The sequence below is a fragment of the Myripristis murdjan genome, chromosome 7 (assembly GCF_902150065.1).
Source record: "Myripristis murdjan chromosome 7, fMyrMur1.1, whole genome shotgun sequence".
Taxonomy (NCBI): Eukaryota; Metazoa; Chordata; class Actinopteri; order Holocentriformes; family Holocentridae; genus Myripristis; species Myripristis murdjan.
Window position 1 is genome coordinate 22,754,416 of NC_043986.1, and position 12,295 is coordinate 22,766,710.

The 12,295-nt window shown below is 39.3% G+C and overlaps 2 protein-coding genes across 3 annotated transcripts; both read right to left on the reverse strand.

Moving 5' to 3' along the window:
* Positions 1 to 638: 638 nt before the first annotated feature.
* On the reverse strand, positions 639 to 6,750 carry LOC115362080 (solute carrier family 17 member 9-like). Its single transcript, XM_030055862.1, has 13 exons — positions 6,606 to 6,750; positions 6,000 to 6,197; positions 5,745 to 5,884; positions 4,875 to 4,974; positions 4,661 to 4,785; positions 3,889 to 3,979; positions 3,688 to 3,784; positions 3,493 to 3,580; positions 3,341 to 3,375; positions 2,981 to 3,096; positions 2,052 to 2,107; positions 1,916 to 1,945; positions 639 to 1,740 (listed from the first exon to the last, which is right to left on the reverse strand). The coding sequence occupies exons 1-13, from the start codon at positions 6,728 to 6,730 to the stop codon at positions 1,571 to 1,573; spliced, it is 1,371 nt and encodes a 456-aa protein (XP_029911722.1). The 5' UTR covers positions 6,731 to 6,750; the 3' UTR covers positions 639 to 1,570.
* A 420-nt stretch (positions 6,751 to 7,170) lies between these two features.
* LOC115362451 (glucose-induced degradation protein 8-B homolog) lies at positions 7,171 to 10,930 on the reverse strand. Of its 2 annotated transcripts, none has more exons than XM_030056377.1 (5): positions 10,749 to 10,930; positions 10,296 to 10,423; positions 9,159 to 9,355; positions 8,761 to 8,958; positions 7,171 to 8,672 (listed from the first exon to the last, which is right to left on the reverse strand). In XM_030056377.1, exons 2-5 carry the CDS (start codon positions 10,414 to 10,416, stop codon positions 8,499 to 8,501), a joined length of 690 nt encoding a protein of 229 aa, XP_029912237.1. In that variant the 5' UTR covers positions 10,417 to 10,423; positions 10,749 to 10,930; the 3' UTR covers positions 7,171 to 8,498. The 2 variants fall into 2 exon arrangements, with proteins under 2 accessions (XP_029912237.1, XP_029912239.1); XM_030056379.1 differs by lacking the exon at positions 10,749 to 10,930 and adding an exon at positions 10,561 to 10,709.
* Positions 10,931 to 12,295: the final 1,365 nt, after the last annotated feature.

Consider the following 12,295-nt stretch of genomic DNA (forward strand, 5'->3'; position numbering starts at 1 on the left):
TAATAACTTGCATACGCCAGTCCTCCAGTGAGCACGGCTGAATACCTCTGCCACAGACCATAAAAAACACCCCTACATGCCAACGTGGCTGCTGCACACACACACACACACACACACACCAAAACAGAAAAATATGTTTTTTCTCATGTCAGTGAAGTCTGGGGTTCCTTATGAAGATTAAAGCCCAGCAGAGCATCTCCATCCTCATTTCTGTAAGAGGTTATTGAGAGGCCGCCTTGGTGCTGGATGCTAATTGTTCAGAAAGCAGTGCTGGCAGGTAATGGTCAAAATGTTCAACATTTATAATGTAATTGTGCACAGAGACTGGCCCGCCCACACCACTTGAATAGACCATCTGAGGGAGAAAGGCATTATCTGAGCGTTTAAGAACAGAGGACTTTGACACTGTGTCAACACTGTTTTGATGTAAATGAGTTTCAGAGGACTGGAGTAAACTATGATAAAAAAAAAAAAATAATAAACTAAGGGAGTTTTTTTTTTTTTGTGACAATTCAAATTAAATGGACACTATAGTGAAAATGCGGCTGCCACAGTTTAAACATGTGGATACTGCATTTCAAGAGATCAAACAAACTAAATTCAACATTTTTAACAGAAACTAATGCTTCTGTGAGAAATCTAATGTTTGGAAGCTTTTTGAAATATCAAACAAGCTTTCACAAATATTATTTTGATATATTCACAAACACTGACACATGTACAACAATATGTCACAGAGTTTAATAATACTTTAACTATAAATTACAGCTTATAAAACTGTCAGATACCATAACCAAAAATCTTTCAAATGAAACTGTATTCAGAGGAATAAATAGAAATAATAAATATGGTACTTTTTCAATGTCCAAGTGTTCCCGCAATGAATTTGAGCAAGAAAATAAACCCAATATATTGTTTAGGGTGTGGCAATCAGCATTTTGCATTTTGCATTCCTGCTTTATAAATTCTCCATTTCTCATTTAAACATCCATGGTTCAATGATCAGCATCATTTGATACAAAGAAAAACAGGCACTTTTATTATCTAGAAATGTCACACAAATTGTTTTTCACTTTTATAAAGTTATATGGACTCTCTTTTATCCAACCTTACTATTATTTTTTGTCATGTGAGTAAACTCTTTGGTTATCCAAACAACTTACCCAAACATCATTTGTACATATACATAGTCTTTGTATGTTGCACATTCATAAATTAACTAAATTTTGTACATTAGTGTTTACATTTACATTTTAGGCATCCAGCAAACACACTGCACAGAAAGTGGAACAGTAAACAAAAAACATTCCTGTGAAGCTGGAATATTCAAGTATTCAATATAAATAGTGCATCCTCAACATGAATGCAGTATTTAAATTCTCTTTTCAGAGCAAGATCAGCTGTATATTTGGGAGGAAAGCGGGATGGAGAGGAAGTGGAGTGAAATGAGGAAGGCTCAAGTGCTGCACATTTCCTCCACAAGTCTCAGAATGCAGCATTATTCTGCATTTTTGTGCGTTCTTGTGTTTCCGTACCCGCAGGCTGATGCTTGCTACACGCAGCACGTCCATCAGGTTGGAGTGACTTGGCTGTAAACCTCCAGGTCCACACGGTGTGCATCTCCAAAGAAGACGAAGAAGCCCAGGCCTGTGACATTTACTAAGGTGATAACAGAGAACACCATGGCCCACGACAAGGTGACCTCGATCAGGTAGCCCGAGAATGAGACCAACAGCAGCCCTACACAACACACAGCAACAACACACGTTAACAATCTGTGATTACAGCGGAGAAATTTACTGCCATCTTTGATCCAGCTCCGTCTCCACTATGTGATGATATCTCTGTATGTCAGCACAAACCTCCACTGCGCCATGTGTTCTGCAGAAAATAAATTAATATCTCTGATACCTACCCATGAAAGCACCACACATATTCATAACACCTGGTGAAAAAGAAAAAAAAAACCACAGTAATTAAATATCTGTCGACAGGAGTGAGAAACTGGAAGATAGCTGACATGAAACAGAAACTTGATGAAACTAACTCACCAAAAAGGGCTCCTGCACATGACGGAGTGAGATCCTGCACATTCATCGACACCCCACTGAAACATTCACACAGGGATGTTCAGGTTAGATACTGAAACTCATTACATAGTCCCTTAAAAAAACATAAACAGCAGTTACAACTACAACATTCACCGCACTGTGAGCAATAATGCCAATTAGCAACAGCACGCAGAAACATAACTGCATGCCATGTTGTTGTTGTTTAGTTTGTTGGCTATTGAGTTCCATTTAATTAATTGCTCTGAATTTACTGGGGTTGGTGACAAAAAACAAAACAAAACAAAACAAAACAAGGTGAAATATCACCCCAGTACAGAGGAAAATGTCATCAGCCATGGGTTTACACATAAGTTTATGCTTTCAGGGGATCGATTTAATTGTTTATTGAAGGTTATGTAATTCATTCTTTAACTTACACTCTTTACTTTACTCTTTAACTCATACTTCTCTGAGGTAGTCCACTCCACATCTCTGCAGCACACTCGTGAAGACTATGCAAGTTTTATAGAAACTAATTTAAAAAAAAAAAATTATCTTGATGAACAAAATTGATGCCTTATTCATTGTCTATGAATGAACTCCATATTTTACATCATGGTGACTTCACAGGTTTTATCTTTTTCCTGTTTGCAAATATTTGTCAGAGAGATTTTAATTTCAATGAGATTAACTTTGTGAAATTAAAGATAAAAAATAAATGCTGGACCGTCACACATCAGTGGAATAATATCAACTTTTTTTTAATTGAGTGCTATCATTGTTTTAAATTAGAAAAAGATAAGAAACTAGAGTTCCTGGCCAGGGAAGCAAAGGAGGAGCAGCCCAGCACGACTGAGAACAAACAGCTGCCCTCTGAGGAGTACACACAGGATCAGAGGGGTCACATCGCACGGATCTTATCAACACACCTGCAGGTGAATGCGCTGAAACCCACTGCAGCCGAAATGTAGGCCAGAGCAGAGGTGAATTTGACCGGGCTACACAGGAGCAGGAGAAACATACTCGACACTCCCATGGCGAAGAACTGAGAAGTGAGAGAGAGGAAATCACTCAAAACATGACATAATTTAAAATAGCAGCTATTATTGTAAATTTTTACAAAGGCAGGCACTGATAGCCCAAAAATCAGCACTAATGCATCATATTTTCTCGGCCTAGGGCAGGTCTGGCCTGGAATTAGCATTTTTAACAACCATGCAGCTGGCCAGTCAAGACAAACCTGCCACTGTATACTAATATGGTGTGATGGACAGTCTTTAAATTCTTACCTGCATTATCTTTCTTACAGATGCCACAGCATATCCTAGAGAAAGAAAATTAGGTATAAATTTGTGCCTAAACTTGTACTTAAGCAGTATTTTCTCAATAACTGAAATCAAACTGCATGCAAAAGTGCGAGGTGATGGCATGTGAGTTATACCTTGGCTGATGAGGAAATCTGAAACGTATCCTCCACCAAGTGCAGACGGGATGGCAACCAACCATGGAATTACATTATACACCCATCCCTGAGAGGGAGGACAGGTTTGGAGGAATGTAAAGAAGTAATCCTGGAGTGTCTGGTGTTGCGTGCGATATTTGAACCATGTAAAATCATTTTTAAAGAAGGGAATACCAGAGCATGTGGAAATGAATCCTCGAAGTATGTCGGCAGCCATGACAGTACTGTGTACAAGGCGCTGTTGATGCACATGTGAGCAATGACCATGGCACTAAAATAAAAGACAACAGGGAGAGATAGAGAGGGTCAGATGGGTATAGACTCACACAAATATGTGTCGGTGGCGGTGCAAAGAGTAAAAGACTTGAGCTGTACCAGACAGGCGGCTTCTTAAGAAGACTCAGCCAGACAGACAGACTCCACTGTGCGTCTTTGCTGGATATCCTCTGTTTGGGAATAACTTGACCTGCAAAAAACACTCTGCACATTACATCATACTGGGTGTGCGCCACCAGAGATAATATAGCAGATGACTAATGACAGCTCAGCACAGACAAATGTTATTGTGCATTATTTTTGATAGAAGGGCAATCCCAAACCAGAGATGGCATATATGAGGAGATATTCCACCTACAATATCTGAGCACTAAAACTACACAAAACAGAGTAAAATGAATGGCAGTCCGTGGGACTTTTTCCAGACAGAGAGCTCTCTGAGGAAAAAAAAAAAAAAAAAAAAAAGATTTTTCACCCTTGGCTTATGCAACCAGTCAACACCACATATCCTTACTGCTGGTGGAGTAAATCACTGTAACATTACAACCACTGATTTCATCTATGTTACCTTATGTTTATGTCTTCACTATAAAAATGCTCTGAAGTAACAGTCACAGTAATAGTCCAGTTAATCGTAAATATCTAATGAAAATAATTCATATAGTGATCATTTTTTTGCATGTAGCCCCACTGACCTTCATATATTCTATAAGACTGCACTGCACCTTTTTTCTATCTAACAGCAGTCAACAATGATTGGGGTTCAAGCCTTGACCCATTTAACTCATGCATACTCTGCCCAAACAAATTAGGACATCTAAATGACAAATTAAAGTCATGCATATTGCACAGCAGGGACAAATGCAGGTACCTTTCAGGAAATATTGCCATGCCATGAGCACCCAGAGTCCAGACAGGAGCCCGGTGCCATAGAAGACGCTCTCCCAGCCGTACCACTCCAACATCAGGGACCCTAGCCCACCGACTATCAAAGTGCTGAAAGAGCAAAACAAAAGCTTCACCAAACATGCTGCGCATGTGTGTATGCGTGTATGTGTGTGTGTGTGTGTGTTTGTACAATGTACCCCATATTGGAGCCACTGTGCATGATGCTCATCAGAAAACCTCTCTCTCCTTCCTCGATACGCTGTGAACAAAGGCTTGCCAGAGAGGGATAGTGCACACCTGTAAGATATGACACACTGTAAAGCCTTATGCCATTCCTATGAGCTCAGAGAGTTTAGTTAATATTTATTAACATGGACTACACTCTTCCAGAGAACGGTGTGAAGCAGCTGTGAGCATCAGAACAAAAAGAAGCAGGACAGCAGAAGCACAAGATCATCACATTATTTGTATTAATAATCATATTATCACATAATGTCTATGGAAAAATAACTTACAGTGTATCCATGTGAGAGGCCAGCATATGGAGAGGAAAGGTATTGGAGGAAAAGGAAGATTTTAGGAAGTCTTGTTTTGTCTTTCTGCTTTTATTGTGTTTTGTAGGACTCTGTTTGTGGTCCCTGTGCTGTGTTTTGGTGAAAAGCAGCCTGTGGCCTAAAGCAGTGGTTCCCAACCCAGTCCACAAGTACCCCCTGTCCTGGAGGTCTTTGTTTCAGCTCTACTCTTTCACACCTGATCCAATTAAGGCCCTTGCACCTTCATGCACGCCCGCTTCAGATAGATCTGTTTCAGCCAATCAGCATGAAGCCCTTAAATGGATCAGGTGTGAAAGAGTAGAGCTGAAACAAAAAACCCCAGGACAGGGGGTCCTTAAGGACTGGGTTGGGAACCACTGGCCTAAACTTCCCAAAACAAGACTAAAGTGAAGTCTGTTTTATGGAGAATTTCTGGCAACCTAGACCAACTATAATAACACTCACTTTATACCTCTTGCAGGACCAGAGCACTGATCTGTCTTGTTTGCACAGTGTAGCAGGTACAGTACTCACCCTGGGACAGTCCCATTAGGAATCTGGACATAGTCATGAGAGCAAGAGGGTAATTTCCCACTTTGGCCAAAAGAGGAGTAACAGCTGTGATCACAGCCCAGGAGGCCGTGGAGATGAACAGGACCCTTTCTCCTCCCACTCTGACAGGACAAGAAACATTTATTAAATGATCAATTACTTCTCTTTTGCTAAAATTCTAGCGGCACTCATACTCAGCAGGTCATGCTGCCATGTTTAACCAACTGAATCACTTACTTGTCACTGACATGTCCTCCCAGGATCTGTGTGAAGCAGTAACCCCAGAAGAATCCACCCAGAACCAGCCCAGATTCTGTCTTAGTCCAGTGAAATGTGCTTGCCATCGAAACAGTGCAAATTGGCATGACCATCCTGGCACAGAAAAGGAGGCAGGTGTCCAAAAACAGCATCAGGGTCCATGTCCGAGCCAGTGGTCTGGTGAGTACAAGTGAGAGTTTAAACTAAAAGTCAAGACCTGTAATTTGGCATTGCTGGTAGCGCCGTAAACACTATCAAGTGACAAAAATAGCCTTGTGTTTGTTTGAATCAGATAATCTGGTGGCTCCAACTGTGTTCACGTTAAGAAAACACATTAGGAAGCTCAAGTGGGTAGGTGCTTGTCTTGTAGACGGTAAGGATATGAGTGTGAAGGTGCAGCACTGTCGCACCTCTCAAATTTTTTACTAACAAAACAAAAGTACAGTCGACCTCAGATCCAGGTAAACCCCTTGAAATACGCATGTCAGAAGTATCTTTCATAAAAAAAAATAAACAAGCAAAACTACATGGATTATGCAGTTGTAGTTCAGAAAAGTTTGACTTCAGTCTCCTCGGCAGTCTCACCTGGGCCACAAAGTTTGCCCCTCTGGCTCCTGTCCGGTAGAGTCATCCAGTGTAAAGACCTTAGGATCAAGCAGTAAATCGTCAGAGTCATTTTTACAGTCTCCTGATACGTTTCCGTCAGCCATTCAGTGCACACTGCTCGTCGTCTCTGTTCCTGTTGAAATCCGTGTCCCAGGACTGAGACTTAAGCTAAGATAAAGGCGGGGGGGGCCTGCCAGATATCCTGCGGCAGACGAGCGAGACGAGTTAAACTTGTTGGGACAGCATTCAGCAAGAATGTATTGTTGAGATGTGCAGGGCTGGCTGTGGTTTCAGGGGTGTCTCCACTGATCTTTAGGTTTCCATTCCACGCCTTGTGTGCAGTTGCAGGGCTAAAATGTTGAATATCCACGACTGATACCAGAACATTTTTCTTTCTGTGACCAAAACCGTGGGAACCTTGGTGTCCTGGTTCACACACACACACACACACACACACACACACACACACACACACACACACACACACACACACACACACAGATACATATCTCTAAAATAAGAAAACATAACACATAAAAGCTTATATGGTTCACAAAAGTTTTGTTTATTTCAATAATTGCAAATTTGATCTTAAAAACTTTCAATAATAAAAGGGATGTGAGCTCTCTGCGTCTCAATATTCATAGCCAATATCTACAAAGACAATACAACCTAAAAAGAAATGAAAGATGGACAACTAGCAGCAAGTTTAAACAAAATCATAAAAAATAATAATTATAATAATAATAATAATAATAATAAACAAGCACAGGTGCCTTTACCTATAAAACAAAATACAATACAATTACATGCAGCAATAGTTAAATTAGTAACAGCATTTAAAAAGTCATATGGCAAAATTGGACAGCAATCTCTGTGATGCTTTACATAATGCCCATTCAGATTCAGATTTCCAAAGCTTTTGATCATTGTTATATATTACCGAAATAAAACCAATGAGCAAAAGAATAAGTCCCAGTCTGAATGGAGTTTAGGGATGACTCTGTCGTTTAGTTTTAAGACTGGAGAGAGGTCAAATTGGTACCCGTCTCTCTTTTCCAAGCACACACACAAAGTAAACTGATAAAATCACAAGGCAGACCGTCATTTCTTTCAAAGACAGAGGGGAATGTAAAGACATACTGTAAATGTACAATCCTATTTTCAGGTATGTACAAAGCAAAGTAGTTGATTCTATTGCAAATTCCCAAACTCTATAGTAAATAAAATTTCCAATCTAAAAATAGTATTACATTAATAAAGTGTTTTCTTTCCATTTAATCAAAAATAATCACATTTGAATTCCTGTGTAAGAGGTTTAGATTTTAAACTAATTTCTGATTTGAAACAATCCTGCAGGATACCATCAGAGTCTGAACATATCTTCTACTGCTAAGTCAAAAAGAGGAATTGTGTGTTTTCTGATCCACAATTTGAACCATTACATTTATATTCCCCTCCATCCTGAGGAGCCTGGCTATGGGCTCCACACATTCCACAGTATTAGCAGTGTTCATTTATAGCACTTTCATTCTGACACAATAATGGCTTGGTGGGAATAATGGTCACAATAAATAGTACTACTGGCTTAGGTCTCAGAAGAACAAAATATAAAGTATTTCAATTTGTTGTCTCCAAGAAGTGTCTATAAATCCAGAATCCAATGTTTAAACTCAATCATTGCTGTCACTTTGCAAATACAGCAATTTACAGTTTGCACAATGAATTAAGTCTTACCTCTCATTAATTAAACATGAAAAAAACAATGTATCATTTGTTTATACATATATATGTTACCTGGTTATCACACAGTCACTGACTGATCTTAAATTAAGGGGATGTAGAAAGTGGTTGCTCTCGTCTTTGCTATTTTCACTTGGGGTCCTCGATGGTGCCCTTGCTAAGGTCAGTCATTTTGGGATATTTAACCTTCTTCTGGTCCAGCTCATTCTGAGCCCACAGGAGCAACTTCAGGAGCTTTGCCAGCTTGGGTGTCGACTCCCTGTTTTCATAGTCCAGCACAGCTTGGTTCACCTCGCTCCACACCTGTGCACCGAAATGCATGTTCAGTCAAAATGATAGTGAATTTCTAGTGCAATCATTCATTTCCTGAAGATGTAAATGGAGAGCCTACCTTTTGCCGCTGCATCATGTTGAGCAGGTCTCCAAAAGGTGACTCCTCTGGATTGTCAAAGGCCAGAAGGGCTAGCGTTCTCTCCATCTCCGTCAGACACTCTCGACTCTCCTCCCCCTGTTCTGCCAACTGTGTCTGGGCAAACTCCAGTGCTGACTCAGTCTCCCTTAGCCTGATTAACTCAATCAAGTGTTGCTGCTGCAAGAGGAAAATGTGCAATGAAATCGTGAGGCCGAACATCCATCAAGTGATTTAGTGATCTGCATCAGTTTTCATATTTTATCCATTATCAAACAACACAAGCTCACAACCTCAACAAAAATGACTGATCTCCAAGTCGCAGAGGTGTGTGTTCATAGGCACTGACCTCTACATATCAAGGCTCTGTGTATGCGTACCTGCAGATGGAAATACAAGTATCGATTGGTGTCGAGCAGCTCCGGGTGTAGGCTGTTGATGAGTGCGATCGCTTCCTGTATCTGTCCCTTCAGGATCATCTCTCTGATCTTTATTCTCTCATCCAGAGAATCCAGGTCCACACTCGGCTCAATCCCAGACTCCATCCGGAATTTCTCTGCAGCCTCCTTGAATCCCTCTTCAAACAATATGAAAGAGAAACAGCCACCAAAACAACAATGAGCGACCATTTTCCACTCTGCGTTATTTCTCCCAAACTGATCTGCATCCAAAGTATTAAGAGTACAAGCCACTATATTCATCACTCCATACTTATCATTACATAAGAAGAAATGTTAGTAATAAGACATATGTATATATGTGTATATATATATATATATATATATATATATATATATATATATATATATATATATATAGACTTTAGTGATCCAAAATTGGAAAATTCTTGTGTTACAGCAGTAGGCTGTCCAGACATTGCACAGGGACAGTTACCGCAACACAACATACACCTCTCAATACTAGGAGAACTATGCATCTTTAGAACAATTATTAAGCATAAGTAACAAAATAAATAAAGTGGATCAGTACAAAAAAATAAGTAAAACATTAAAAACCTATGCTCTACAAGACTAATAAAAAATAAAATACACTAAAATATATCCATATAATATTTACAGGTCTCTCACCTTTGAATAGACTATATGCATAATGAGATATAGCTGAAAAATATCTATAGAATAGAATATGTATATATAAAATAGATATATAGTCATGATGTATAATTTTCAGTGTAGTATAATTAACAAGTATTCTTTGGAGTGTGAGGGTGCCATGGGCTTTGTGTTAAAAGAGGTGTATCTATTTGATCATGACTGATTCAGACGCAGCCGGTCTATTTGCATCCTGTCAGTGTCATTTAAATTGTGTCAACTGTTTTATTTAAAGTAAGTGTGTATTGGAATGGAGTGTGTTAGTGTGTTGGGATGACTGGTGTGAATGTGTATTTGGCACTGTCACCAAGTCTACAATGTGGAGCAGCTGCTGCCTTGCAAAGGCAAATGGGGATTTTTAACAAACAAACAAACAAATCAACAAGCAGTGGCGGTGTGGCTCACCTGTCACCAAGTAATTCATAATGAGTCGATTCATGTCCGCCCGCTGAATGTGTACATTGTTTAGTTTGTCCATCCACTCATCTTTCGTGATGTCCTCTGGCTTTTCGGCATAACTCATCATTGGGATTCTGTTCAGTGGAAAAATCATTTGGAAATGAAAGGAAACGTGAGCAAGACTGACACGGCTTGGCCACAATTTGTACCTACACGTACAAACCAATGGAGATATTAAGAATGGGACGCCGCGAGAAATAATTCACCCTACCGACAAAATGATTTATTAGAAGCAAAATAAAAAAACAGGTACAATATTTCAGCGGCGAAGCAGTTTTACACCGCTGACGAAGCTCGAAAATGACTGTGAAATCCACCGGGCGATCCAAAACAAACCCATTTCCTCCTGGGCTACAGCTCCGGCTAGTTAGCAAGCTGTGTAATGTGTGCACAACTCACCGTGCAAATCCAGAGTCCGACGATTATTCTTCCTTACAGGCGCGAAGAGACGATCAAGCAGTGACGCGCAGTTTGTTTGGTGCTTTAACAAGGAGAAAAAAATGTAAATAGCAGGCAGACAATCACGCTTTTGACCGTGTAGCTAGCTAACCTAGCTAATGCGGTAATCTCGCGATGACAGGAACGTCAGTTTGCCGAGCTCCGCGATTGGTGGCGGCAGCGACGTCATGGTTGCCAAGGAACAGTTGGAGCAAATGGTCAAATCTTGGCAACGATGAACCTGAAACCTTCATCTTACCATTTCTACACGTTCAATTACTTTTATTAACTCGAATTAAAGAATATACACTGTAAAAAAGCCATAATGTCTCAACTGAATGTAAACATGTCATTACTTATTAAAAACATGGCAAATTTAATATTGATTTCATGATAAACTTGTTGATTCTATAGGGTAAATTTAATATACATGAATGCAGAATTTCAAATGTTGACTCCATTTTCTGTGTGTGTGTGAATTTAAAGAATATATAAAGGCTGTCAGAAATCACAAAAAGTAATAAAAGTGTCTGTACTGCGAATATGAAATGTCTTTTTTTTTCTATATTGATTTTATATTAATTGAATCTATTTTTCCCCCATATTGTTTTTTTTTTTTTTTTTTTTTTTTTTTTGGACAACATTATGTTGAACACATGTCTAAAACATATGTTAATGTGTTTTAAATTAAAAAAAAAAAAAAAAAAGTAGAGAAAATGGTCAAATCTATAGACAACCTGAGGCAGTTTGCAGAGCCATTATTAATATGACATGAGGTCCTTCTAGATGTAATACCACACCTACATCTAGCAAGAGGGTTCACCTCAGCACCCCTCCTGCTGTGTGAACCTCTCTTCACTCCCCTCCTGGGCACATCTGCCTTCCTGGGACCCTGGGTTAGTTTGGGGTTGTTGGTACGGTTGTTGGTTATTGTGCATGTCTGATGCCTGCAGAACTGAGGGTCTCAGGAGGGACATCCATCTTGCAGCTGCACCATCCTGAACACAGGCTGCTATAGATGCAGGTCAAACCATCAAATTAGTTGCGACATCTCTTGAAAATGAAATCAGAATCAGAATCAGACATCAGAAATACTTGATTGAACCCTGAGGGGAAATTGGGTCAGTTGCAGTTGCTCAGATTCTCATGAGAAGCATACATTATTATATTATTTTTTATTAAGAAATTGAAAAAGAAATAAGAAATAGAAATGTATTTGTAACAAAAAGGTGTGCGCATTATGTATAAAATGTGCATTAATCCTATGTGTGCATTCATACTAGTTGTATAAAAGTATGTACATTATGTACATTATGCATAAATACTTGCAATGATCCTATAATAATATCAAATCAATAAATATAGAAATAGATATTGAGCATATGTAAAACATATACATATATACACTATGTATACACAGAGATATACTGGGATATACCATGGAAGCCCCTTTTCTTCAGTTGAACCATCAAAGACCAAGTTTTAGTTAGATAATTTACTGACTTTTC

Excerpts from the sequence above, each read along its gene's own strand:
- LOC115362080 (XM_030055862.1), bottom strand. The coding sequence starts at position 6,730 with ATGGCTGACGGAAACGTATCAGGAGACTGTAAAAATGACTCTGACGAT. Across the intron at positions 5,885-5,999 it reads GGAGGACATGTCAGTGACAA|AGTGGGAGGAGAAAGGGTCC; the intron begins GTAAGTGATTCA and ends TTGTCCTGTCAG. Across the intron at positions 3,376-3,492 it reads AGATTTCCTCATCAGCCAAG|GATATGCTGTGGCATCTGTA; the intron begins GTATAACTCACA and ends TTCTTTCTCTAG.
- LOC115362451 (XM_030056377.1), bottom strand. The coding sequence starts at position 10,416 with ATGATGAGTTATGCCGAAAAGCCAGAGGACATCACGAAAGATGAGTGG. Across the intron at positions 8,959-9,158 it reads ACTTGTATTTCCATCTGCAG|CAGCAACACTTGATTGAGTT; the intron begins GTACGCATACAC and ends TTCCTCTTGCAG. Across the intron at positions 8,673-8,760 it reads ACATGATGCAGCGGCAAAAG|GTGTGGAGCGAGGTGAACCA; the intron begins GTAGGCTCTCCA and ends TTCGGTGCACAG.